Source organism: Penicillium longicatenatum, assembly GCF_028827895.1.
Source record: "Penicillium longicatenatum strain IBT 33135 chromosome Unknown contig_2_segment0_segment0, whole genome shotgun sequence".
NCBI lineage: Eukaryota > Fungi > Ascomycota > Eurotiomycetes > Eurotiales > Aspergillaceae > Penicillium > Penicillium longicatenatum.
This window is the reverse complement of record NW_026643120.1, coordinates 5171120-5198275: the sequence shown is the minus strand read 5'-3', so window position 1 is coordinate 5198275 and position 27156 is coordinate 5171120. Positions and strand designations below refer to the sequence as shown.

Here is a 27156-nt window from a genome sequence, read left to right as displayed (position 1 = left end):
CACCTACAATGCCCCTGTTCAAACAAGCTTCGCCCAAGGTCCTCGTGCCTGAGAAGCTTTCGCCAGATGGCTTGGCTCTGCTGCGCAGTTCCTTGGATGTTGATGAGCGCAAAGGCTTGACAACGGAAGAATTGCTTGAAATCATCCCCAACTATGAGGCTCTTCTCGTCCGTTCAGAAACTAAGGTTACCGCGGCAGTATTGCAAGCAGCTAAAAAATTGAAGGTCGTTGCTCGAGCCGGTGTTGGCGTTGACAACGTTGGTAAGTTATCCCACTGAAAGCCAATACGCACTTTGACTTCTGACTAATTCTTTCCTGTAGATGTGGAAGAGGCTACAAAGCTCGGGATTGTCGTAGTCAATTCACCCTCCGGCAACATTGGCGCCGCCGCCGAGCATACCATCGCGTTGATGATGTCAATGGCAAGAAAGATTCCAGAGGCATGTGCCAGCCTCAAGGATGGAAAATGGGAACGCAGTAAATTTGTTGGAGTGGAGGTGAAAGGAAAGACACTGGGGGTCATCGGTCTAGGAAAAGGTGAGTCTTTGTGCTTCTTACCTTCGCACACGATATCTGACTTTCTCTACAGTGGGCTTGACCGTAGCTCGTGTTGCGAAGGGTCTTGGCATGACTGTCCACGCTTTAGATCCATATGCGTCCCCTGCAGCGGCAGCTGCTGCCTCTGTCACTATAGTCTCGTCATTGCCGGAGCTTCTGTCATCTGCCGATTTCCTGACTATTCATACGCCACTAATTGCGTCAACACGAGGAATGATAAGCGATGCGGAATTGGCACAGATGAAACCTGGTTCTCGTATCCTCAACGTGGCACGGGGTGGTACTATCGATGAAGCCGCCTTGCTCAAGGCTCTGGACTCGGGACATTTGTCTGGAGCCGCTATCGACGTGTTCACATCAGAGCCACCAGATGCTGAGTCCAGTGCAGCAAAGTTGATTGCGCATCCGCGGGCGGTTGTGACACCACACCTTGGTGCATCTACTGTGGAGGCTCAAGAGAATGTATCCGTGGATGTATGTGAACAGGTACTGGATATTCTGAAGGGGTCGCTTCCACGAAGTGCGGTAAATGCGCCTCTCATCCTGCCCGAGGAGTATCAGAAGCTTCAACCATTTGTCCACCTGGTGGAGAAAATGGGTAGCCTATACACTCAACACTATGCCTCCATGCCTGGAGGATCCATGGCCCGCAATACATTTGATCTTATCTATCGGGGAGAAGTGGCCAGTATCAATAACACCAAGCCCCTGTTTGCGGCCTTAATCAAAGGTCTCCTCGAACCTATTAGTGGTGTGGAGGGATTCAACGTCAACATTGTTAACGCTGAGCTGGTGGCCCGTGAGCGTGGCATTTTTGTGTCAGAGCAGATCTCTCGAGACCCCGAAGACAAATCATCGTACTCGTCACTCATCACCCTTGTCGCACGACCGTCATCCCGTGCAACATCTAGAGCACCTAGCATGACCGATAGCTCTGCGGAGGCACCTCAAGTGCCCCACCAGCGAATAATCTCAGGGACTTGCTCTGGTGGTCAGCCTTTGATAACGCGACTGGGGCGATTTGAGGCATCATTTGAAGCAAAAGGAACTCTTCTAATCTGTGAGAACTACGACTCGCCAGGGAAGATTGGTGTCGTCGGTAGTATCCTCGGCAGAGAGGGTGTGAACATCAACTTCATGACTGTGTCAGCTGTTTCTCCAAAGTTGACAATCAGTGCAGAGCCCAGCGTGGTACAATCCACTGGAGAGGGCACAGCTGAGCCCACCAAGGACGTAAGCTCTGGTAACAAGGAGGCTCTCATGATCTTGGGGATTGATCGAGTGGTTCCACCGCAGGTAACTGCAGACTTGGTCATGAAGAGCGGAGTCCTCACTGCCTCTACCGTGACCCTCTGAGACTATCCTTCCATTGGTAGGTATTCGAAGTTTCATGACGTTCTTTCTTCTTAACGACGCACATAGTTATGGTAGGCCCTGTCTTTCAACCATGGCAGAGATGGCCGTGGAATATGGCGATTCTATTTATACGAGCACGTACCAGGTAGAATGTAAGCAATACGAGTCATTATTTTCAACTTTTACCCGTTTCCTCATGGTAATAAGTAGTTTTTTGTTTTGGATTTGGCAATTCGTAAGTTAATGTTGCTTCGTTCAATGCAAATGCCTTTATACAACCATAACCGTAAACCCGTGGATGCATGCCAAAATGCCCCGAGAATGCTAAAGAAAAAATAAAATGGAAATGCCAGGGTATCAAGAATCAAAATCAGATCAAAACATGGAACTCCGCTTTTTATCCAACTTATTTGGTGTGCTGCCCTCCTCCTTCCGCCTAAACCCAAAGAAGCTGCTTTTCTTAGGCTGGATCTGAGGACGAGGTGGCTGTCCTGGAGGCAAAGCCCCAGTACTAGCAGGCATCTGATAAAGCCCCACCGTAGACTGTGGTCGAGGCTGGGCAAAACTGACAGTAGATTGTGATCGGGGGTCAGGGCGAGCAGGATGTTGAAGATATGGGCTACTTGCGAAAGTAGGAGCCGGTTGGCTTTGGGGGTAATATGATTGCGGACGAGTCTGGCGGGGAGGTTGTGGCGGGGGTTGAGATGCAAGATAGGAGTGAGACTGGGAGTACTGATGCGAGTTGTATGGGCCGCTGGGACGAAGCGGAAGATTTGGACGTGAGGACGACGATGGATTGGGGCGCTGTAGTCGAACTCGCTGCTCTTCCTGTCCATACAGCTTTTGTAGACGTTTTGTCTCGCTGTCCAGCTCGGCCTCTTTTCGACGTCGAGCCTTTTCCTGTTCTCGTCGCTCCGCTGCGAGCAGTTCTTGTGTTTTGCGCTCTTCTTGTGCCGCCCACTCGTCCTGTTTTCGTCGTGCCTGCGGCGCAGGGGATTGGGGATTTGCAATAGAGGGCCGTGCGGGCTCGGGCTTGCGAGCTGGGATGGCGCCTGTAGCTTGCGCCTTCGGGCTCTTGCGACCAGGGACAGCCGCCTGCGGTCTGCCGTTTGTTACAGTAGTGCCACCGGGGACGATGTGGAAAGCTTCTTTGGCTGGACCGAAGAAAATATCGCGGATAGCCACCGCCGCAAGCAACAACACGACCTCCAAGCCCTTAAAGTCCTCCATCTCCACACGGTAGAGATTCGGTTCGTAGAGTGTCAGCTCTTTAAGGCCCTGGAAGATGGCGACCGTGATATCCGGCTCACGACTTTTGTTCTTCGTCTCCGCGACCGTGGTAGATTTCCCATGGAGCAAGCATGAGAGATCCTTGGAGAGTTTCCCATCTTTGCGCCAACTGAAGCGCAACTTTGGAGTCACGTCTGCCGCTGCAGGATCACTCTGCGTCCGATCTAATGTAGAAGCCGACGGAACTCGGAATGAGCGCTGTGGCATCTCGAACTCCCACCGCGCTGGCTTGTTCCACGTTTTGGGCTGGTGACGGATCACGATTTGCTGATCGGGATTGTAGAGTTGGATGGAGAACTCGGTGGGGAGGATGGGCTCTGGAGGTGGCGCGGTGCCGCCGTTGGCTCGAATGGCATCTGCTGATAAGCTTGGTTGTGTCCATTCAGGACTCACGGCGACTTCGCCGTAGACGATGTCCGGGACGTAGGGATCGTAGAGCGCGACGCCATAGCGGTTTTGCGAGGTGATGGCTGTGGGATCGAGGTATTTGAGGGTATATGCCGGTTCCGCTTCGTTTCCATGCTGGCGATGGTAGATAGTACTCTGCTGAGGGGTCTGCGAATTGTTCTTCAAGAAGAACGCTAGGGGTGGAGTCAGTGTATGCACAGTTGAGGGGACGATGACGTAGTTTCGAAAGGAACCAGGGGAACCAGGGGAACGAGGGTATATGGGGAAGTCATACTTGGCAGATTTTCGTCAAGCATCTTGCCCTATTCCAACAAGACGTGGGGGAGGGCAAAGGAGAGAGATATAGGGAAGGAAGGAGTTTGCGTGGATGCAAGTGATCGGCAGCTAAAAATAGGCCTTGGGCCCTGATTTGTTGGTTTGTTTATACTTAAAAGGCACCAGGATTCCGCACCTCCACGGCTATGCTATTTGAGCGGATTGTATGCATATCATGCAGGGAATACCGCTGCCTATGAATGGCCCTACACAGGATCCCCGGACACGAGCAAGGCGCTTCTCTAGAAATCCCCCGCGCCCACTCTAGAACACAGATCGATTCAACCTTGCAGGCTTACCCGACGTTTCTAAGCCACCTTTCCCCACATGGCTTCCCGCGCCTTCATCCCAATATAACCCCTCAGTTCCAGGCATCTGTGGAATTAGCTTTTAGCCACTTTCGGAGTTGACTCGCCTCGGCACCTATTCTCAACGCCATCCTCATCAGAGAAACGTATATCATAGCTCCGGCTGGAGCTCTGGAAATCTACCTACGTAAGATATGATGTCAGCAACAATAGGAAGGGAGACTCACTTGATGAAGGGTTAATGGCGTTTCATCAATAAGGCATGAACCTGGTTCAGTTAGTATCCACCACTTCTCAAAGGGAATTCGGAGATGAAGGCAAACAATACCAAGGCGTCTGTGCTGATGTGGATCTTGGTTTCGAAGTTTCATCCGATAAAAACTACATGGAAAACATTAGCGAGGCTCTGACCTACCGTGTACCTTGGCTGGATTGGTTATCGATCCTTGAATATACTCTGTTATTCTCAAAGAGAAATGAAGGCGTTGGTTTTACTATGAATATTAGCAAAGACAGGGAGGAGGCTTGCCTGAAGTGATCTAGCCTGTGGCTGTTTCAGACAATGGGGGTAGGGTATACCTGAAACATGTCAATCTACATTCCATAGTCTCAAGGATGAGTCCAGAAAACCTGGTCAAGGAATATCTTCAAAGAGTCGAGCGAGAGCAACTGGTTGTTTCGTCGCTTCGTAAAGGTCTCGATGATCACATCTGGCCACAGATGGGGTGACTGACCTAGATAATCTTATAGCCTCCAAGCTGTCCAGACTGTGGCTGCCGGTGCCAGAGACCTCGATAAAGCAGAACGCCTAGTACTCGTTAGTAAACGGACCATTTTGTACTTCGAGAGAATGATAGAAATCAACCTTCTCAGGAGGGAGGGACCTACTCTGCGAGACAAACCTGGAATGAATGACCTGTCCACGAGTGCAGCAATAATGCCTAATAGTATGTTAATTTTCTAATGGGACTGGCAAGGATGGAGTACCTAGCTAAGAGTATATCTTGTATATGGTAAGCGCAATCCTCGATAATACCTACACATCATGTTAGCTGTGCAGTGATCCTATCTGGGGTCAAGAAACTCAGCCAGTGGATCTAATATGATCAATGTAAACTTCTGAAGACAGTCATCTTATAGGACGATGAGACCTGGGATTCAACATTAGCTATTGCAAAGGGGTCATTCGGGAAACAATACTCAGCCAAAGGCATTTTCTCTAGCAACCTCAGCAGTTGGAAGTAATTCGCATGAGCAGGAACTTGGGTCGGAAAAGGCCCTATTTATCAATGTCAGTCTCTGTATCTGGTAAATGCAAGAGTCAAGGACTTAGCCGAGGGCATTTAGTTAGACAATGTCATTGTGTGCTGGTGGATTGATACCCTTCTCGACGGGGGTAAAGGCATATTATATAGATGTCCTCGCACCAGCTCGACAACGGCTTTATTCCCGAGTAGCCTTTGTGTATCCTAGTCAACTTAGTCTGTGCCCATTTCGAGTTCGAGGTGGCATATATTGTAAAGTAGAGACCTTGAAAGGTTTCCAACACTTGATGAAACCTGAAGCTACAAGGATAATTCGGGTCTTTGTCACATTATTTGACCCCGAGACAAACCAAAACCCTAGACGAGACCAAGGGATGAACAATGAATCGGCGACGGAACAAAAGATCAACAAAAGGGACAAAGCACAGCCTGAGCGGCTACCTACATGAATAGATGAAGTCTTTGAAATGCTTTTGATCTATATGCATCACAATCTATCTACCGCATCTTAATGATCTTTGTGAAATGTCTGAGATAATAACAACGTCTAAGAACCAATCATACTCGCACCCCATTGACCTCTTCACCCTCAGGCACCTTTGCCGAGTCCTGCTCCGGCGTGCTAAGCTGTTCATTCCAGCTTTGGGTACCAAGCTGGTATAGCTTCTTCTGCTGTGCACGATCCGGAGTGGGACCAACCTTGCCACGGCGTTGTCGCGAATCAATAGTCTCGACGAGCGTAGCATTGTCCCCATTGAGTGCGTGACCCTCCAAATCATCTTTGTGTTCCTCGTCGGAGAAGGTGTAGGATCGGAATTCAGTGTTCGACCATCCGGTGCCCTGGTACTGGCTGTGATCCTCCCAGTCCTCGGTGAAGTAGTGCAGGAATCCGCCGTGCGTCACCATGACAATCTCCTTTTCGGGCCGAGCTTTCAGCCAGCGGCGAGCGGCACGAGCGCGCTCTCGGAGGGCTGCATTGGTTGGGGCATAGTGGCCAGTCTGAGGTACATCAAAGCGGTTAGGAATACAAAAGTTCGTGTATATAAGGCTCGAGAGGGGATTAAAGCAAACACACCTTGCTGTTCCAGCCCTCATGAACCATGTCTAGATCCACGTTCTTGCCCGCAAACTCCTCTTGTAGTGCCTTGGGGTCACTGCCGGTGTCGCAGGGCACATCCGAGGTCTCCTGCAGGTCCGGCAGGGCGATGAGTTTGAATTCCGGGTGAGCTTGGAAAACAGGCTCGAAGCTTTCTAGGGCAGTGTAGATGGTGCGGCGCAGAGGTGAGGCCGTCACCAAGTCGATCTTGTCGTGGTAAGGGAAGGCCTCCCGAAGCTTGGCGCATTGCTCATGGCCAAGGTCTGTGAGGAGCGGATCCGGGATAACATGGTTTGCGGTGCAGAGGTTGTGGACGCCCTATAAGAGTAAAGCATGTTAGAGATCAATTGATGCACAGAACCCCAAGGATCTCTGGTTACTAATGGGGAAGTCGCAGAAGCTGCATGCCGATGATCGGCATGATATGCACATACCTGAGCGTGGCGAACACAGTGAATGGTTGGCGCCATGATGTATGCAGAGAATTGGCACGTTTACTTTCGTGCTGTGGTTTCGAGTTGTTAACTTCCGTTGGATTGAGGTCGTGGACCCCGATGACTCTTATCGGAGAAACGTGGGGCAGTGGGGGGAACAGCAGGGTCGGGGAGGATCGCCTTACAGGAAATGAATGGTACCAGTGCAGGGTATGATCGCAAATCAAAGAAGATACAGAAGAGAATTGAAATGGAGAAATTGAAGATCGACAGCCCGGACTTCAGCACTCCGCCTTTTGAACCTGGTGATTGCCACGCCGTAATGGCGAACCATGCCACAGGACTGGAGCCGAGGGCCACTCACTCAAGTCTGATTCGCTCTTCATTTCGTGCATTACAAATGAACATCCTTCATATCTTTTACTATCGAAAAATACCGAATATACCTGGCAACATTGAACCGAGAACTTTTTTGGATATTGTACAATGCTGTTTGTAACTCTTAATGCATTGTTCAAGAAAATGGGTATGTATAGATCCGTTCCCTAGTATAATCATTTCATGCAACACCGAATCCTCTTGCATTTGCAAGTGCTTTGTCAAGCTTCTCCACCAAAGCTTCCTTTGAGGAATACTCCGGGAGCAACAATCGACCGAAACATGTGAGGCTAGTCGGAAGACGCTGGGAGACCAGTCAGTGTCAAAAACAATAATAGTAGCGAAAGAACACAGAACTTACCATATCCCCCACGCCGTTTTTCTGGATCACAAACATGATGCTCGAGATTCCATTGACAGGGACGCGGTCACTTGCAGTAACAAACTCCAGGAGCTGCGCTTTCTTCTCTGCCGAGTATTGCTGGACCACATTCCAGAAGTCCCGAATGACGCGGTGGTCCGGTCCAAAGCCACCCTCATAACGAGCGTGGTTCTCTAACTCCTTTACATCGATCGTCTGCAGACCCTCTACTACGGTCTTCAAAGCCTCGGGTGTGAATATCGACAGGGCAGACCGATCAAGGCAGGTGTGGAACCCGCGTACGAACGCGTCAAATTGAGGCCGAATAGACTTGTCCGTCAACCAGAATATGTAGTCTTTGACAAACTGATATCGATTCTGATTTGTTACCAAAGAGGCCTCTTCTGGGGGAGGAGCAGAAGACTGAGGCGGCAAAGACCTGGGGATAGACTCGGCCGTCTCACCCGAAGCCGACGAGGGAGGCGGATCGGTTGTCTCCTTTAGCATGGACGAGTTCAGACTCGCTCCTGCTGGGTCACAGCGTTGAGACGCATCAGCCCAGGCTGAGCATTTTGCGACATGATTGGCACGAGTAGCTTTGATTGGAACTGGCCAGGCGGCATCGCGATCAACCTTTTGCATATCAATTGTCTCAATGCCGCCGAACGATTCAAAACTGAATTCATACGTGCGCATGAAGATATCACCAACGTCACCATCTGTCCAGGATAAAAGCGCCTCGAGACCGCTAGTGAGTTCTGGCCATCCATCTCGAATATGATCCAAGTGCTTCACCTTGGTTCCCAAAAGCTTGCGGTAAAAAGCAATGGGGAAGTTGATGGGAAGAGTGATGCCATTGTATACGGCAATGGATATCAAAAGGCCAATAAGCTCAAATTTGTATAGCGGTTCCAGGGAGCAGGGGCGAAACCAGGAGATGCGGTGTCGACTGTCCATAGTAAACATGCCATAAGACGGGTCAAGGGCCTCCGCCATCAAGACACAGAAAAATTCCTGTTGAACGCCGCCATGGTCCAAGCCCTCTTCACCTTCATCCATACCCATCTGGACTTTGAGTGGCCGCATCAACTCTCGTTTCTCTCGTCGCCACAATTGGTTCAAGGAATCGGTCAAGATATTATCTCGCCGCACATTGAGAACAAAGTAGGTTGACATGGAAACCTTCATCCGTTGCAAGAGTGGAGAGTCATCGGTGACGTTGATGGCGTTGCTATAGGCTGTCTGGGTAACATGTCTGGTCGTGGTCATGGCAGCCTCGAAGTATTTCGACATAGCAGAGTAATTAAGAGCTCGGAAGTAAATGACGAGGTAGGAAGGTGGGAATAAGAAGGAATATGACATGAGATGCATCGTTCGGTTGTTCGGGAGGCTGCCTACCCATGCCACGGGCATCTCAAGAGGGTCCAGCCGCTCTGCGAGAATCGGAGTATGGAAGTCTTCGGGAAATAGGCCCAGCCTATTTCGTTCTCTGTACATTAAAGCCAATATCTGTACTACACCTCCGGTGGCACTGCTGCGAGCCATTTCGGGATTGCCATCCCATTCTCGTAAGAACAGAGTTCTCAACCATTCTAACATGACATGCGCAGGGCTGGTGGGCTGATAAGACGAACTATCGGCAGCCGATTGTTGAACGGTATGGTGCTCGCTGAGATGGTCCACAATGCGATCGAGAACGCTGACACCCCTTTGCTTCGGAAGGTCAAGGGTATAGACCTGACGTGCTTTGGATATCTCATGGTATGCGAGACGAGCAGTAAGGGCGCGAACGAGGCGATTAATCAAGCGAAGCGCAAGGTCATGTTCAAGCCTATCGGTCGCTTCGACGACCTGCTGGACTTGGCCTGAAGGTAACTTTTGCATGGCCGCAGCAGACGCTACACTCCCTGAAGAGCGCATTTGGAGGATCTGACGCCAGGTCCGTACATCAATGTCTGGAATGGAGCTGACCAATACGAAGAGGGCAACAGTGGCAATATAGGCAGCATCCACATCGGACAGATGCTCATCGCTTACTGACTCGGAGGGTCGTCGAACCACTGGCGGTGGTCCATTTTGACCTGTCATGGTTGAACTGCGCGAAGAGCGACGCGACGGTCGGGTTGAAGGGGAAAAGTCACCTGGCGGAACAAAAAGGTGGTCTAAAGTGGTCCACAGACTATGCAATGCGATGTCCCATGGACAAATGGTAAAAAGATGTTGTAAAGAACCCCGAAGATTTGAAACATCAAGGCGATGATCCGTCGCTCGTTGCGGGCATGCAGGTGGCCCCTTTTCATCCACTCCAAAAGAAGACAGGATGTGTCTGGCACTGCTGAACACAAAGAAAACACTCTGTGAAACAAATGGATATGCTTGACGCTGGCGAGATGTAGCAAATCGCCACTCTGGATTATCAAAGCTCCCCGTCGACTGAATATGATCCATTTCTTCTTTCCAGGTCTCTTCTTCCTCCGAGGATTCGACCATGATCTGGCCAAGGCCATGAATGATGTCTGGAGTGAAATGAGTCACCGTTTGCGCCAATGGAGTCTGATCTAAAGAGCGGTGACGTAAATCATGTTTGACTTTGCGGCTGCTTGGGGATGCGTTGTCAGGCTCCCCCTGTGAAGGTGGAAGACAATGATTTCCAGGATTTTCTTCCCGAGGGACCTGGTTGAGAACCTTTTCACTATCCCAAGAGACACGACGCTGGTTCTTGGAACGTTCCTTCTTTTTGGGATGTTCCATTTCGCCAATTCGGCCCCGATGCTTTTGGGGTCGATGTTTCAAGGCCGGCGGGGAAGGCATGCTAGCAAAATCGCTTGAAGCAATGTGCGAATTCACAGACACTTTTCTATTGGTATATTCAGGTTTTTTCTTCTCCTCTAGACCAGAGCGTGTGGTTTGTCGCCAATGATCCATCTCATTTAATGAAAGCCGCTTAACATGTTGGTTTTGGAATTTCAGCTCGACGGCCGAGGCTTGGGTTCCTGATGCTCGCGATGAAGGGGTGCGTGGTTGCTGATTTGGTACCAGTGACGGGGCGGGTTTGTGATTGTTGGGCTTTGCTTTTTCAAAGTCCCTATGTTGTGCTTCAAGTTCTTTGCCAGGATGGGACTGATCCGTGCCCGATTGTAGCATAGGCTGTTTGGACTTGGGTTGAAAGGAGTCTGTAGTTCGACGAAGCGGAAGCCACTCAACCATTCGGAGCGATATTGTGTCGAATAGGTTCTGTGTGAATGATTTCGGATCCTTTAAAGGCTGCTCAGCAGCATAGTCAAGGTCTTGAAAGTCATAGCCGCCGGGGTACCCGCTTGGGGAAGACGACGAGCCCGCATCATCAACCCTGTTGAACGAGCCGACCGGCTTGGATTCATCCACTTGTTGCTTACTTGCATTGCCACTTTCAGGGTCTCGACCGCGAAGGAAACTGCTTTGCTCTTCGGCGGCTGCGGCGGCGGCGGCTGCCTGGGCTTGGATAGCACGAGACCGTTGCAGGGAAATACGGTGGTAGTCTTGTACCGTCAGCTCAGATGGTATCTTCGGGGTATTGCAGCAAAGTCCGCTCTCCGCATCGTCTAGACTGGCGAGGTAACAGGCAAGAGTTCGGGCACTAAGCTCAGTGTATCGACGATATGGGCCCTCGCTGACGCGGCGACGGCGACTCGCGCATGTCGGGGTTCGGCATCCAGGATCATCACAGCCATGGAGCAGCTGATTTTTATACCTATGTCCAAGAGATTGGTCAGGGTTGTTCCTCATTGAAAGATGTCCGAAGCTTCAGAGCCCAGCACTGACACTCACCTTCGTACTAGTATGTTGAATCGTCGTCTTCGCTCATCTCGGTACCACGGCAGCACCCGTGAGGAATCTGAGACTTCGATGGTATTCTGAACAATGACGTCGGGCGCGTTTTGGGGAACTTTGGCCCGACAGTACTGTCGCTCGCCGCCGGGCTGGGAGTTTGGGGAATCGAGAGAAGCTCCGCGGAGCCTGGTCATCGTAGAGGATCCTGTCGCATACCCGGGCAAATTCGTAGACAGCGATAGGCTTGAAGGCGTTTTCGGGGCAAATGAATAGGTCTTGGCTCAAAGATCTCGACGATGCGAGTAGAGGGAAACGCGGAGGCTCTCGCTGACTGATATCATTGCCCCGGAGTCTGTTTGATGCCTGGGGCACCAACTACCAGAGGATCGGAAAAACAATTAATGCAGCTCTATTTACTTTCCATACTTTCCGAACCCAAATACGACATAGAAGAAAAAGATCTAGACAAGCAAGGGACTTGTTCTGAATCTCCCGCAAATAGCGCCTCCATGGCTTTCATTTAGACTCCTCTTGGTCTTGGTAGTGACATCGCTTAATTCGCCACTATGGCTGTCAGTGGTCGACAAATGGTGAGGTCACACTCAAGGCAAGTAGATAATCATGGGAACTGTCAATTGCACAATATGCAGAGTTTGTTGAGTACCACGCACTCGGCAAGGCGCAGTACTCGAAATTCAAAATCATATCATCGCATACGTACCCAGGCACCATGTTACTCACACTATTCCGCAGACTAGCTTGGAATGTGAAGGTAGTTGGAGTTACATGGCTGTACACCCTTATTTTAACCAATCGTCTCTCGAACTATAACCAATACGAGACCTTCGCGGGTCTTGCTATGTACGATGGGCTAGAAAAGGTGCCTAATGTAGATCCATGTCGAAGAGTGTATTGGAAGGATATGTCGAAGATGAGAAGCTTTAGTTTTCAAGGTGGTATTGACAGCGAGTGGTACCTACTGGTCTCAAGCTCATGTACATATACGTATACACAAGGGACATTGAGAATAGGGAATATCAGTTGGGAGTCGCCAATTGACTGGCCTCCATTTAAACTAGTGATTTCGTACATTTCGTGGACTAATAGCGGGACGCAACGGCAATCCTTGGCAGGTTGAGGGACCTTCTCCACTCTACGCAATAACGGACACTCTCCGGCTATAATCCACCCCGATAATTCTTAATTCTCTTCAATTTACTTTTCCCTTTAGCTCGCTCGAGGACCTCGAGATCTGTTGTGCAAGGATCAAGCGACAGATTGCGATGCAACCTCCAAGCGCCATGCTGATTGATTGAGCTCATGACACCCGACCATGGTGGGTGTACCACACAGTACAGGCTGTGCTCTCTGTCGCGAAAGACACATCAAGGTGAGAACCGTCGTTGTCTTTTCACCAATCTTCCCAACATGAACCCCCACTGAGAGTCCGGCCTCAAATACTAGTGCGACGAGGCGGTCCCCGGATGCACCCAATGCCAGCGATACGGCCGTACCTGTCCAGGATACAGGCGTACGTTCAGATTTCAAGATGAAGGCCCCAGTCTCGCACGACGAAACCGCTCTCTGCCTCGGGGACGAGGCCGTGAGCAGAATTCAGCATCGATCGCAACTACCCCCGCCTGGGCAGCTGCAGGTGCAGCTCCACATGCACGGCAGATCGAGGCGCTCGGACCTACTGATGGAGGAGGCACCGGCGTTGCGACGGTAGTGCGCGAAAATGCGATCGCGTTAATGCGCCGGCATTCGGCTACTCTTGCGCTGGACGAAAATGTCTCGCCGTCTCTGGTGCGCAAGACGTTCAAAGCCGCACAGCCACAGCTGTTCCTGGATTTTATCGGTGCATCGTTCCCCACTTTGTACTTCCATAACTTATTCCGCGCAAACGGGGGTCCGGGCTTCGCGGAGCATATTGTTCAGAATTTCGGGCAAGATGCGTATTTTGATTCGGCGGTTTGTTGCTTGAGCTCTGTTTATTTGGCGCATCTCACACAGGACCGAGCTCTTCTTCGGATTAGTCGCAGGATGTATGGTATTTCTCTGGGTGAGATTGTTCGTGCGCTTTCAATCGGTGATTTGGCTATGTCTGATAACATGCTCTGTACCGCTATGATGTTGAGTGTTTACGAGATGTATGCCCAGACATCTCCGGGTGCCTGGGTTGTGCATTCTGACGCAGTGAGAAGGCTCATGATAAGCCGTGGCCCCAGTCAGCACACTGTAGGGATAGGAAGATCGTGCTGGATTGCATTTCGAGGCTTTCATGTCGCTACAGCTATCAGTCAGGGGAAGCCTTGCTTTCTGGACCAGGAAGAATGGCAGGATTACACTACTAAGCTTATGGCTGAAGACTCTATAAAGCCAGGAGAGTGGGCAGCCTACGGACTTATCTCTGACAAGGCCTTCATGGAGATAGTCAAGTGTCCAAGATATATCAGCGAAGCCAGGGACATTCTCTCCAGCCCTACAGAGTCACTTCATGACGCTGGAAGTTTAATGCAGCGGATTGAGGATACGTCTCGCAGGCTGCACATCTTATGCGCCGAGTTGCGCTCCTGTATCAGTGCTCATGTCCAGCGCCAACAAGGCATCACTCGACGTCCGAGTACGTTCGTCGGCCCCGTCCCGGAGATCTTCCCAGAAACCGGCCCATCACTGCTTCTCCGCGGAGCAGAGAACATGCAAGGCACTCTTGGGCAGTTATGTGATCGTCTAGAAGGCAAGCTGCGTTGTCGGGTCGTTGAAGATTTCTCGCCTGGGTCAGGGACAGGCACGCTGAGCGATGGGAGTGCTGGTACACCATCGCCACAACCCGTCAGTATAGATACAACAACGCTGCCGTTTCGAATATATTCTGAGCTGGGGCGTGGTCCATCTCAAACTTCGGACCATGATGACCCCCGTGCGGTGATCTGGCTAGATCGTGTCGCTTCGTCGATGGGTGTTCTGGGTACGAAGATAATAACGGAGAATGCAGACCCTATCAAATGTATTGAAGGAGTGCCACGGGAATCGGATCCTAGTTGATTCAGTGATAACATGACGCTCTAAGATGTTCTAGGGTGCCATTCAATCTACAATTTACGACTTTCGTGATACCCAATTTTGTTTCTCTGGGGCATTCAATGTGATTTTTATTTTTACAAGGTGACAGATACACAAAGTACCAATAAAATTACCACCCAAACAGAAGCATTCCTAGTAGTCCATAGATTCCTCCAGGAGACGCCTCAGCTCGCTCCTCTCAGCCTCGAGTTCCCCACTCAAATTCGGTGCCAGCATCAATACTCGCTTTTGCGGGATAGTGCCCTCGACCAAGCCCTCGACATCCGAAGCTTTGAATCCCAAATCCTTCAAACCACGCGGCTGGTCTCCCAGCTTAACTAAGAACTCGGCAATCGCAGCACCAAGCACCTCACCCGCGCTCTCACGCTTCACATTCGAGATGTCCACGCCAAAGGCCGCAGCAGCCGCCAAGTGGCGGTCCGGATTTGACGCAGCGGTGAACTTGAAAACGGCGGGCGCTGTGACTGCAACAGACACACCATGCGGGATAATGGGGTGATCAACCTGGTAACCATTGTGCTTGTAGCCAGGATTCTGGCTCGAGATAGGGTAGCTCATGCCGTGACACAGGTGGACACCTGCGTTACCGAATCCAACACCAGCAAGGGTCGCTGCGAGAAGCATCTGCGATTGTGCCTCGTGATCATCAGGATCCCGCACGGCGCGGGGGAGGTACTTGACCGTGCTGCGGAGGGCCTCCAAGGAGAAGATATCGGAAATGGGGTTCGCACCCTGGTAAGCAGGACGGTTGATGGGGTTTGTAGGGCGTGGGGTACGCTCGTTGTATGGGATCGCAGTCCATGACTCTAGTGAGTGACAGAGCACGTCGAGGCCGGATGCAGCATGGACAGCTGAAGGCATTGTGCGAGTGTTGAGGGGGTCACAGATTCCCAGGGTGGGCTTGAGGGCGCGATGCGCGATACCTGTTTTGGCTTTCTTCTCGACCAGGTCGAAAATGGCTGTTCCGGTTGTCTCGGAACCTGTACCTGCGGTGGTGGGCACGGCTACGAGAGGGAGAAGCGGCTTGGTGACTGGGAGACCCTTGCCCAGTGGGGCGTTGACGAAGTCCAGGAAGTCAGCTTCCGGGAAAACCGTATATAGATTCATGAGTTTGGCGGTGTCAATGACGGATCCACCACCTGTTGGATTGTTAGTGGTCCCCTGCACAAATCGTCGAGTGTCCTATCCACATACCGACAGCAAGGAAGGCGTCAGGCTTGTACGGCTTTGCAAATGCAATAGCCTCCCTGATACTGTGTGACGCCATTCAATGTCAGCAGCGTATCTCAGTGCTTAGTGTCACAAGGTACCACCTACGAGCTGTCCTTGGGCTCCGTCCGGACCTTGTCAAAGATGGTAAATTGGATACCCTCCCGGGTCAAACCCTCAACAGCCTGCTTCATGGCATCAAGTTTGGTCACATTGGAGTCAGTCACAATGCAAACCCGCTTGGCACCCATATTTGTGAAATCCATGCCGACTTCCTTGGTGGAGCCAGGTCCGAACCGAATACTCGACGCCGCCATTTCAAAAGCATACTCTTTCTGACGAGAGGGATCCACCGGGGTCGCCAGATGACGGCGAACATTGTTCATCATTGAAGGAGTCTTATGGTGATGGTGGTGATTGGGATTGGAGTGGCAGGGGCAGTTAGGTGGGTGGGTGTACTGCACCGTGCGCAGTAGATTCAGCGCGCGGTTGGCAGCCGACGGGGCGACCCGGATTGCAGGAGCGACCATTTTTTTTGTGCGTATGTGTATGTTCAATGAGATACCTTAGACTGGCCAATCTGGTGAGGAAAAGGTTGAAGATAAAGGGAATTTCGGATTGTGGGAGTTGGAGAAGTGGGGAAAATGCGGGGGATTGCAGCGCAATGCGGGTTCGGACTTTTGGCCGAGGTTAGCTACCACCATTCATCATTGCCATTGAGGAGCCTTTTGTTCTGAGGAATTGGTTAGGTGGACCGTGGATTTGCTCGGTTTGGGCAATTACAATAGAGCATCACTTTTCTAGCAATTATACTGTGGGGGTGTTCATGTTCGATCATCCATTGACAGCCGAGGTATTCGGTGGATGACATCAGTCCCGAACAGTACAAAGCGCAAGCCCCAAATTGGGGATCTGAGAGAGTACACCACACATTCAATTGCCATTCAAATTCATGGACTTGCTTTCCGTTGAATCGTACCCTTGGGTCAAAACTACACGTTTCTGAGTCACATCCTAGTCCAATCTCGCGATGCCAAGTTCATGAATCCATCCAGGGATAACCCCTTAGCCCCTCAACACAATGTCAATACCAAATCAGACACAGCACTATGTACAAGAACACTGCTACCAGCAGGAGATTGGCCATTTTCCCAGGATATCGCTGGCTCCGCTGACTCTGCTGGCTGCAGCACGACAGGATAACCCTTGAAAGGATCACCAAAGATATCTGACAGATCGTACCACACCTCCCCATCACCAGACAGATTGTACGAAAATATAGTCAGTGGAGCACTTTGCCAAAGCCCATCTGGCACAGTGGTGATTTTGATCGCAATTCCACCACTCTTCGAGTCATAACGAAATGTCTCGGCATATTGCCCGTTGGGGTCCGTCGTCACCACGGGCCGAACGGTGCTTCCAACGGACCAAATGTATATGGGGAATTCGCAATTATTTTTGACCACGGCTTGGCCGACACTCGACGTAGGGGTGGCTGTGCTAGATGCTCCGAAGGGGACAAATGACTGAACCGGTGACGGAACATTGCTGGATGAGAAAACGCCTGAAGAAATTCCTGCGTGGTCTTTCTTTGTCTTGGTCCCTGGATGGGAGGCTGCTAATGTAGCCAGAGAGAGAATTGGGAAGAGGTTCAAGAGCTTCATGGTGGTAAGTATATGATTTGCCCGGGTGATGATTTTAGGACCGAGCTTGAGGGTGTGAAATTTCGGGATCAACGTCGACTTTATAGTTCGATATCCTTCTACGGAGATGTTCTTCCTTCTTTTTATGTCACATCGCGCAGAGGAACGCAACATTCTGTTCTAATTGGCAGTCTAATCCTGGTTCCGGAAATGCTCGGCGCCACATAGTGCTCTCATGGAGCACAATGAAGGGATGCTCAAGTCATACAATGTCACAACAAAATCAGCCATCACGATTGCTTGATGAAAAACACGCTGAGAATTTTACTTCCTCGCAGATAGATCTCATTGGGGATGCAAAATTGTAGAGACAAATGATCTCGGAACCTCGATTGACAGGTCAAGAAGGCCTTTGCATTCACAATCTATTCAGAATTAAGAAAAATTCTGTTATGAGAAACAAGCTTGAAAAACATTGGATCTAGGCCCAATGTCCGTCGACATCCAATCAGAGTATCCGAATTGCAATGTGCATAGACCAAGTGTATCTGGTTGTCTCCAGCAACAGCCTTGCATCAAAGGAATGTGGCATCTGACTGGCGGCATCGTGATCCGTGGCTCCCATTCCCCCTGTTTAAATCCGGGGAATGACTGGAATCTTGTTTGTAGTATCTGCCATCATCTTAAATTAGCTCAATTGCATTCAGAGCCGAGCGATTCATTCAAATGTGGCACCTGAACCCAAGCCACGCGGTGCATTTTTGAAAGCAGATCGTGGAATCAAGATGGCTGACAGTTGGTATACCTCAAAATCCTGACCTCCTTGATAAAGTTAAATATTACGGCTCTGCCCATAATTTGTCAGAAATATATAATTCATGTGGTTGCTTACCTTGAGAGAATTATTGTTCTAATCCATGAGAGACTCTGATCCCGAGCCTGACAAGCAGTCCCCCGCTGCAAAACCTCAGGCGCTTACATTCTAATGTCCTTGGCCACAAACCTTATAAACATAATCACTCATGGGCTGCACGTAAGCTGAGGAACATACATCCACTGTGAGAAGTAAGATAATTGTTTCGTTAACAAAAAGTATGTACAAAAAAAGAAAAAAAAAATTCTAGGTCTATGATCAAATACCAAAGTTACATCGACACACCACATTGGGCCACTTGGTACAACCCACGAACTATAATAGAGAGGATAGCATACCCGGTGAAAGGTTATGCTAGGAACGTCATCTCAAGCCCTGGAAGCCCTAAACAGGCCAGTCATCCTGTGAAAGTGTGAACGGCCTAGAAAGAGACTATATCCGAGGTACCAAGAACATTGTTGCCCTGGAGAGCGGCTACCTGGATGTAGTTGGTGGTCAAATTGGTCACGTTAATGGCAGTCTCGAAACCAGTGCGCTTGCCCGATGCGATCTGCTGGTTGTTGGTTGAGTTCTCCGAAGAAGCCGAGTAGACAGCCCAAGTGTCATACTCAGTAGCACCATTCCAGCTCATGTAGACGGTGGCACCGGTGGAGGTACGGGTAACATTCAGCGAAGGCTTCCAGAAGGGGACAGCACTCCACTGGAAGCGGTAGCCACGGTATGAGGCAACGGCATTGTTCGGACCGAACATGCCACTGAAGACGACATTTCCAGCACCGTCATATTCCTTGACCTTGGAGATGGAGCCGTAGGCCATGAGGACGTGGCCGCCTTGCTCATTGAGAACCTGGTAACTGCCCTGGCTGACGGAGTGGATGGGGTCATTGTGATCGCTCAGTGATCGGAGACCAGTGACTGTCTTCTTGACGAGATCGATAGCCAGGCTGACACCAGTGGTAGGGCTCTCGCTGTTTGTCGGAGTGTTGGCGTTGTTGAATAAGGTCAGGACCATGCCCTCATCAGTCTCGTTGAAGACCCGGATATCATGCTGCCACGAGAAGTTTGCATTGCCCACTTGAGTGAAGTCAGCGCCAGTGTCGCCGCTCACTTGCCACATAACAGTTCCGTTCTCAGAGAGATAATATCCAGACCACATATGACGAAGGGAGACCAGGTGACCATTGTTGGTAGGGGTAATGGCGTTGATGTGATAGGCATCATAAGGGTTCTCCTGAGTACCAGCGGTCCCGCCTAGCTTCTGGTGAGATGAGGTCAAAGGAATGTCATCTTCATGGTCAAGTGCACTCCACGAGCTGACAATCTCATTGGTGGCGATGTCTATTTCGTAGAAATGGCTGTCCAGCATCCATTCCGATGATGTACCGCCAATCGAAGTCAGGTCATGCTGGGTGACATTGTACGCGGTGACCAGAAGCGTGTTGTTTGGGGTGATCTTGCTTTCATGCAAATCAATGTACGAAGTCTTGGTTGAATTGTCCGGGGTAACGAAGTTTCCTGTCAAAGTAACGGTGTGGATTTCCTGGTAGGTATTGTCAAGGATATGGACGGAGCCATATCCATAGCCGATGTCCATCATGTCACCAGCCCAGAAAGTGATCACATCGGACCCATTCAGCTTCTGTACCATGAAATTGGAGGTGACCTCCTCCGGGCCTTCATAGACCAAGTTGCCCGCATTGTCGTAGATTAGTGCGGCCTGGCCGGCAGGCTGCACGCCTCCACGAGGACCGAGGAAAATCAATCCCGGATCAGTTGGGCCGGTCTGATTGATCTGGAGAGTGGGAGGTTGGAAGTCAATCGACTTGTAGGTGGAGTAGGGCCATGCCGCAGCAGTGACTGATAGGAGCAGTGCACTACTGGCAGTATACCACAACGGCGCCATCTTTCACAGATTTAGAGGGAAGAGAAAATATAGTATAAAAAAGTCGTAGCTCGAAATTAGATGTAGAGAAGTTGAGATAAATGAATGACAGGAGTGAGATCCAAAGCTTACTTCTCGAGCCAAGAGCAGGCCGCGTCTTATTTTATAAGGAGACACCGGTCGGCGGTCATGAAACCTAATTCCTGGTGATCATTGCCTTTAAGCCGGCAATGAGTGGCTGCTATTGACAATCTATCCAACCAGAACCGCCAGAACAAGTGATCGTCTATTGGGTTTCTTGTTCCATGGGATCGAAACCCCACGGAAGTTTGGATAGACAGGCTTAGCCGCCGTCATTGGGTGGGTCACTTCGCTTAAGGTCTTCATCTATCCGTAGTTTGTGGAACATGGCGTCGTGAAATAGTATCCGATGAACAGGTTAGGAGTTTCACCCTCCGAAGCATATTTTTCGCCGTGTTGGGGCCGGCGGTACTCCGGAAAGGCTCTTTGCCATTTGACCAGGCTACAGCGTGGCCGCATGAGGGCCCCACTGTGCTGAGATTAAGAACACGCTGGGCGTAAAATCTGAAGATCAGCTAGCCGATCCTCTTGGCAGGGTATCTCGCATGGCATTCATCAGGGGTAGAGTGGCGGTGCCGAAGACCCTTTCCCATTCTGAAGACCGGCTGTGCCGTTGAGTGGAGCAAGTGAAAGCATCGCAATTGGCTGTTCCGTTCAAAGCCAAACTTTGGAACATGCGGCAAAAATAAATCCCATTGCCCCTGAAATTACCCGGTAGCGATCGGCTAGACTGCGGTCATGGTATGAAGTTTGGAATAAAGTGGCGGGTTTTGAAGAAAGATTCTTCCCCGTCATTTCTGCCGGGCCGTCGGAGCCGAAAGATGAAGATATCGACATCTTGTCTCGATGTATATCGTATGCCCGGGCTGGATCGAGGAAATTTTGCTATTTCTGGCCCCAGAGAGCGCTGATGACCGCCATGAGTATGCGAAGTGTCTCCATATCATCTATAACCGGACCTCCTACTATACATAAGGATTGGCCACTGTATGTATCAAAGTCATGGCCTGTATCTATGGACCATATGAACGGTCAACTTAACTAATGGGAAATGCTATGTCGTGACCAACAACATTGAGGCATCAGGGGTATATTGACCCCGGTCTCGCCTACTCATACATCAGTAAATCCCACCCATGATCGAGAACCACGTAAGGGAAGGGGGGGGGGGAAGCAAAAACGTTCATCTTCTTTGGCCTCGAGTGCCTGATCAATCTCACGTTCCATCCGTGCACACGGGGTTTTTAGGTTCGAGTATGCTGCGTAGGAAGGTGGACAGTCATCGATGAAACTTGACTTGGATTTACTTCAATTCACCAGTAAAGCCATTGTGACGGAATACCAGTATTGGTTAAGGGGGACATATCAGGCTTCGGAAAGGCTACAGTAAAGCGAAAGGTTAAGACAAAGCGGTGGACTTTTTTGGCCTGGTCTACAATTATGCTCAGTTCGTTCCGAACATTAAGATAGGTCGACATCAGCTGACCTTGAATATCCATAGATGAAGTTCGGTGTCAGTGACGTTCTCGAAGTGGACATTTCCCCACAGAGATCAAGTCCGGGGTTAAAGCTGCGGGGTCCAACCCCACACACCATACACCATCGAATCCTTCAGCCTTTGAGCATGCAGGGTCTGAGCACGCCATCAAGAGACCCTTATTATAAAGTCTCATTCAGGCTATCTTCGTGCAGTTTGGTTTTTCTCACTCTGTTTCGAGCAATTCTCACCAGAACACCTTGGATTTGGACTTTGATCGATTTAGCCATAAACATTACACTATTGGAGCCCCTTGCGCTTCTAGAGCCGAGCGGGGGCTTGCTCGACTGCAAATCAGCGCCCGTGCTCAGCTGCCCAGTCTCCGCATCAGCTTGGCTCTTCACCGTGCACCAATGAACATCAATAAACATGGTCAAGCATAAACGGAGTACTCGTTTGCATTTGCGAGCCGTTCGGCTCTCGCGTGGGGCTCGGACAGTTTACCTGATCCATCTTGCTGGAACTGATAGCTGCACGATCAAAGAGCAGGGATCTTTCCAGATGACCTATCCAGCATGAAAGTCTCTTTTTCCCCTCACCGACCCCGGATTTTTGAAATCTTGTGTCCAGCACACTGGCTGCTGACAAGACATTTGGACAATACTGTAGAGGGTGACAGCGCCTCTAAACCTCCCACTAACTTTCACTTGTCTTACCATTTCTTCTTTTCACATCTCTGATCTCTCACGTTACCAACACCATGGGTCGCAGGCTTGGTCTCATCAGGGCTGCGTATCTGGTCTCGGCCAGCTGCATGGGATCTTTTGCCTTTGCCTTTGACACGGGCATCATCAGTATGCGTTACTCGCCTAGCTGACAAGAAAACAAACTAACAGCGTCTCACTTTCTATAGGTGGAGTTCTTTCCCTGACCTCATTCCAAGAAGACTTCGGGTACAGCCACTACACCAAGGCGCAGAAGACTACTGTGAATTCAAATGCGGTTTCGATTCTACAAGGCGGTGCCTTTTTCGGATGCTTCCTCATTTCTCCAATCGCCTCGTACTTGGGTCGTCGCACCGGTCTCATCATCAGCTCACTCGTTTTCACTCTTGGCACAATCCTACAGGTCATCAACACGCACACGCTGGGTACTTTCTATGCGGGCCGTGTAATTGCTGGGTTAGGCATCGGTGCCGCGACTGTCTTGATCCCGATGTTCGCGGCTGAAATGTCTCCCAAGGAGTTTCGCGGTCGGTTAGGGGCATGCTTCCAGCTTTTCTTTGCACTGGGAGTTATGATCGCTTATTGGACAACGTACGCGGTCAGTAAAGACCAGGCGTCAGGTACTAGCCAGTGGCAAACAGCTCTTGGATTACAGCTCCTGGGTTCAACGCTGTTACTCGTCGGAATGTGTACCGTGAAAGAGAGTGCGCGTTGGCTAGCGTCGAAGGGAAAGCTGGAGAAGGCGCGCGAGTCATTGAAGTGGGTGCGTGGCGGCGAAGAGACGGAGGAGCTAGAGCAGGAATTCCAGGAGATTCTGGCAGGTATTGAAGAAGAGGCTCGGGTCAAAGAGAATCTCACTTTTAAAGAGCTGCTTCTACCAGCCAACCGATATCGACTCTTCATTGCTGTCACTATCCAACTCTCGGCGCAACTGACGGGAAACACCTCACTCGCTTACTATGCAACTCAGATTTTCTCAGCTGTCGGGGCAGGTGGTGCCGCCAAACTCGTCACCGGATGCTTTGGTATTGTCAAGGTTGTGGGCGTCAGTACGTTCCAGTTGTTCGTTCTAGACCGTGTCGGTCGTCGAGTTCCATTTATGGCTGGAGCCTTTGCCATGGGTTCTTTCATGCTCATTATCGCCTGTATCTTGGCCACTCACCCAGTCGGCTCCACTACTACCTCGTCGGGTCCCACTTCTGCAGGCATCGCCTGTATAATCATGACCTATGCGGAGGCATTCAGCTACAATATGTCATGGGGGCCTCTGCCGTGGCTTTACGTTGGAGAGATCTTTTCCAGCCGCACACGTGAGGTTGGACTCACCGTTGGCGCAGCATCGCAATGGCTTTTCAATTTTATGATGTCTCAAGTTACTCCACACGCCATAACTAATATCGGATGGCGCATGTTTTTGATGTTTGCCATTTTCAACTTTGCGATTGTCGGGTACTCGTGGCTGGTTCTTAAGGAGGTATGTTCAAACCAGGGCAGTTGGGTTATAGTCTTGCACGGTGCTAACTAGATGAACAGACTTCGCAACACTCTCTGGAAGAGATGCAGGCGGTTTTTGGCGGGAAATCAATAGCAGAAAAGAAGCTTGAGGATGTAGAGCATGCGGAGCGCACTGGCGATGAGAAAAATGGTCAGTCAATGCCAGAAACAGTACACCCTGTGTCACCACCCACCATCCCAGCCTCGAAGGCATGATCGATTTTTTGTGCCCTTTTTCGGGGCTTTCTTTTGACTCGATACTACGTACCAAGGATAAGATTATCATATTATTACAGAATCGGTCTTGAAGTTTCTGTATTGCTCTCAATTTTGTTGATTATGTAGCTATTCACTTCCTGCGACGCAAATAGCAAGCTGTATCTGCACGCCACTCTGTCTATCGCCAAATGCTCTATTCTTCTAAGAATACAGGTATAATTGCTTCTCTGTGTATGATGGAAAATGCAAGGTTAGGTGCATGCATTCCGAGACAGTCACTCCTTCACCCTCGAGCAGATTCGGATGTGGAGACATAGATCTCTGGATGTTCCGGCATCATCCTAGGAAACCATATCTTATTTGAGGACGCAACTGAGCTGCCAAGAACCCTTAATTTCATGGATCATTTCTGTTTCATGAAATCTAGTTTCGGTTCAACAAGTCTTGCCATGAGAGGAGCCGGCCAGGCAAGGCTATCGGTGGGATCTTGGTGTACTTCGCCTGAAATAATGAGGTCCACCGTTGCAACAGCCACATAGCCGCCAATTGCAGTAAAGACATGCCACCTATTTTCGGTTAGAAATTGATATTTATATTTGACAAGCACGAATATTGAGTCACACAACATACCATCCATGGAATTCAAACAAAAATGCCAAGGGCAGACCGACTACGTGTCGAATTTGGGTGAGATTGCCACAGCAAAATTCGTCAATAAGCCACACACAATAGCCAAAGATAAAGCAAACTATTACTTGTTAGTCATATTGGTGTTTTGAGTCCTTTCCTGGCTTAGAACATACAGCAGCCAAAGAACGAAAACCGTTGAATCTTTTTCCGCAGGAAAAGGTCGGGGATTTGTTCGGGAATCATTTTGATCGTATATCTTGCGATCAACCATACTGCCAGCCCGAACGAGGCAGCATGCACAACGAACTCATCCATGACCATGTGAACAACCATCACGATGGTAAACATGGATAGGAGAATAGCTCCGGTGATCTTGGTACGTTGCGGGCTAGCTTGAAACGTGAGAATGCGATATAGCAAAGGCGTTGTCAAGAGGTGCATTGACAACTCATCCGCTGGATAACAGTGTAAGATAGACATCATTAGCAACTAGAAAGGTAAAGACATACACATTTGGGTTTGGTATTTAAGAGTCATATGGTAGCCGGCAGAGCAGAGGCCGACTCCAATCAAACCACAGTAGGACATCCGGCGGAGACCAGCCTGTTGCTTGTTCCGAAGTTGAACCAAGCCATATATACCAAAAACCACTATATTGAGTTGTTAACGGTCAAGGCATTTCCGGGATAGCCGAAGCCCGGGATGACATACTGTAAATCAAGCTGCTGAATGTGTTGATAAACTCGGCCACAAACCGAGTGATCACATAGTCCTACTTAGAGAACTCTGGTATTAGATGTCGAGGGAATGGCAAAAACAGGCAAATGTCCCGAGAAAGACAGGTATACCTCTTCGCAGAAGCTAAGACAAGTTAACAGCCAATCTAGGGTTGAGTCGGTCAGGATCCGAACTTACTTGAGATAAGAGGTTTGGGCGCCCCAAAAGGGGTTCGAGGAAGCCTCCATCGTCCCAATAAGAAAGCTGACGGGCGGGATGCCAATAAAGTTGTGCAGAGTTGAGTCAACTTCCAAGGATCAACTGCAACAACCCGGCCAGGGCCGCGAGCGCCCCGAGGCGCCGACCGCCCCAAGGCCCTCACGTGGCGGCAAAAAGAGCCTGACGCCTGAGTCATTAGGCAGCAAGCTACTTATGACGTCACTTGTCTTATCGATAGCTTCGGCATTTGAATCCCATCTCCACATCAAGCCTATGTCAACGCGCAGTTTCCATCTAATCCCCGCAGTCTGATGCATATCACAGTATCTCAGCGACTGACCGTATCTAATCTCATAACTTCATCTCCTCAATATATGCTGTGTCACAAAGCTTAGGACAACCGGAACGTGACCCTTGGAGCACAGTCTTCAGTAAGAACCTAGCCCTCTCTCCGTAGCACTTTGATCCCATGGCTTCTTCTAAGCCTTGCCATTCACAAGCATTATTTCTTTTCCTGGGCAGTGCCTATAGGTGGATTCAAATTACTCAAAAATCTTGCAAATTCAAGTAATTGAAAATAAGGAAAGCACTTATTTTATTATGCCGCATGAACAGCAAAGTAACCTCTCGGAGTGCCACAACCTTGACAAAATACTGTTTTTGGGGTGCCTATTTTCTACACTTTGTGGAGACAAGGAAAGAATGAACCAATATGTCCCTCCCAATGAAGGGCCAGTAATATCCCAGCCTACTGCATAACACGAAGCTTCTGCAGATTCGATGCAGATCAACCCGCATCTCCTAAGACAAAGCTTCCCCACTTCGGAGAATTGACTCGGAGAAATCGACACTCCAACAGAACCTGCTCACATGATCTATTATACCCCAGCCAGATCTCGATATACCAAACAAGCCTTCAGTGGTTGGTAATATGGAAAAATGCACAATTACTCCGAGTCTCAATCTACACTTGCTACATGTCATTGGGGCATGAACCTCTGCCAGTTGCATACCCCCACCCTAGAAGGGAATACGGATCTTGTGAGCCCTACGGTACTCCATCTAGTCGAAATCGAAACGGAGAAATGGGGAGGACAACTTTGACTTGTTGAGAGCTAGACATCCCACGCGCCACCGGAACCAATCTGATGATGTTTGCCATTCGATCGTATTCGATTTGGACCAGACTGGCCTATTGAGGGGCCATACAAATAAAATAGCAAATGGTACATGTCTATGATGAAAGATAGAAGAACATAAATAGAGCTCTGTCCTCCCACCTGTAGCAGAACAGCAGTAACCTTTCTCGAAGAAACTTCTACA

General features: G+C 49.9%; 10 protein-coding genes across 10 annotated transcripts; 3 read left to right on the top strand and 7 right to left on the bottom strand.

The window, feature by feature from the left end:
* Positions 1-8: 8 nt before the first annotated feature.
* Positions 9-1914, top strand: N7484_004450 (uncharacterized protein; the record flags this gene model as incomplete). The annotated part of the gene is made up of 3 exons (XM_057114870.1): positions 9-261; positions 322-537; positions 590-1914. 3 exons carry the CDS (start codon positions 9-11, stop codon positions 1912-1914), a joined length of 1794 nt encoding a protein of 597 aa, XP_056975010.1.
* Positions 1915-2289: 375 nt separating this feature from the next.
* Positions 2290-3908, bottom strand: N7484_004449 (uncharacterized protein; the record flags this gene model as incomplete). The annotated part of the gene is made up of 2 exons (XM_057114869.1): positions 2290-3785; positions 3887-3908. The coding sequence occupies 2 exons, from the start codon at positions 3906-3908 to the stop codon at positions 2290-2292; spliced, it is 1518 nt and encodes a 505-aa protein (XP_056975009.1).
* Positions 3909-6058: 2150 nt separating this feature from the next.
* N7484_004448 (uncharacterized protein) lies at positions 6059-7066 on the bottom strand (the record flags this gene model as incomplete). The annotated part of the gene is made up of 3 exons (XM_057114868.1): positions 6059-6499; positions 6576-6914; positions 7031-7066. 3 exons carry the CDS (start codon positions 7064-7066, stop codon positions 6059-6061), a joined length of 816 nt encoding a protein of 271 aa, XP_056975008.1.
* Positions 7067-7589: 523 nt separating this feature from the next.
* Positions 7590-11773, bottom strand: N7484_004447 (HECT domain protein; the record flags this gene model as incomplete). Its single annotated transcript, XM_057114867.1, has 3 exons — positions 7590-7712; positions 7770-11499; positions 11577-11773. 3 exons carry the CDS (start codon positions 11771-11773, stop codon positions 7590-7592), a joined length of 4050 nt encoding a protein of 1349 aa, XP_056975007.1.
* A 1139-nt stretch (positions 11774-12912) lies between these two features.
* Positions 12913-14624, top strand: N7484_004446 (Zn(II)2Cys6 transcription factor; the record flags this gene model as incomplete). The annotated part of the gene is made up of 2 exons (XM_057114866.1): positions 12913-12969; positions 13044-14624. 2 exons carry the CDS (start codon positions 12913-12915, stop codon positions 14622-14624), a joined length of 1638 nt encoding a protein of 545 aa, XP_056975006.1.
* Positions 14625-14795: 171 nt separating this feature from the next.
* N7484_004445 (hydroxyacid-oxoacid transhydrogenase) lies at positions 14796-16402 on the bottom strand (the record flags this gene model as incomplete). The annotated part of the gene is made up of 3 exons (XM_057114865.1): positions 14796-15802; positions 15858-15916; positions 15981-16402. 3 exons carry the CDS (start codon positions 16400-16402, stop codon positions 14796-14798), a joined length of 1488 nt encoding a protein of 495 aa, XP_056975005.1.
* Positions 16403-16945: 543 nt separating this feature from the next.
* Positions 16946-17536, bottom strand: N7484_004444 (Bys1 family protein; the record flags this gene model as incomplete). Its single annotated transcript, XM_057114864.1, has 1 exon — positions 16946-17536. The coding sequence occupies one exon, from the start codon at positions 17534-17536 to the stop codon at positions 16946-16948; it is 591 nt and encodes a 196-aa protein (XP_056975004.1).
* A 1274-nt stretch (positions 17537-18810) lies between these two features.
* Positions 18811-20292, bottom strand: N7484_004443 (arylsulfotransferase family protein; the record flags this gene model as incomplete). Its single annotated transcript, XM_057114863.1, has 1 exon — positions 18811-20292. One exon carries the CDS (start codon positions 20290-20292, stop codon positions 18811-18813), a length of 1482 nt encoding a protein of 493 aa, XP_056975003.1.
* Positions 20293-22589: 2297 nt separating this feature from the next.
* On the top strand, positions 22590-24264 carry N7484_004442 (uncharacterized protein; the record flags this gene model as incomplete). The annotated part of the gene is made up of 3 exons (XM_057114862.1): positions 22590-22683; positions 22743-24028; positions 24088-24264. The coding sequence occupies 3 exons, from the start codon at positions 22590-22592 to the stop codon at positions 24262-24264; spliced, it is 1557 nt and encodes a 518-aa protein (XP_056975002.1).
* Positions 24265-24670: 406 nt separating this feature from the next.
* N7484_004441 (ceramidase) lies at positions 24671-25862 on the bottom strand (the record flags this gene model as incomplete). The annotated part of the gene is made up of 7 exons (XM_057114861.1): positions 24671-24833; positions 24898-25015; positions 25071-25352; positions 25407-25547; positions 25609-25669; positions 25746-25758; positions 25813-25862. The coding sequence occupies 7 exons, from the start codon at positions 25860-25862 to the stop codon at positions 24671-24673; spliced, it is 828 nt and encodes a 275-aa protein (XP_056975001.1).
* Between the last annotated feature and the right edge of the window lie 1294 nt (positions 25863-27156).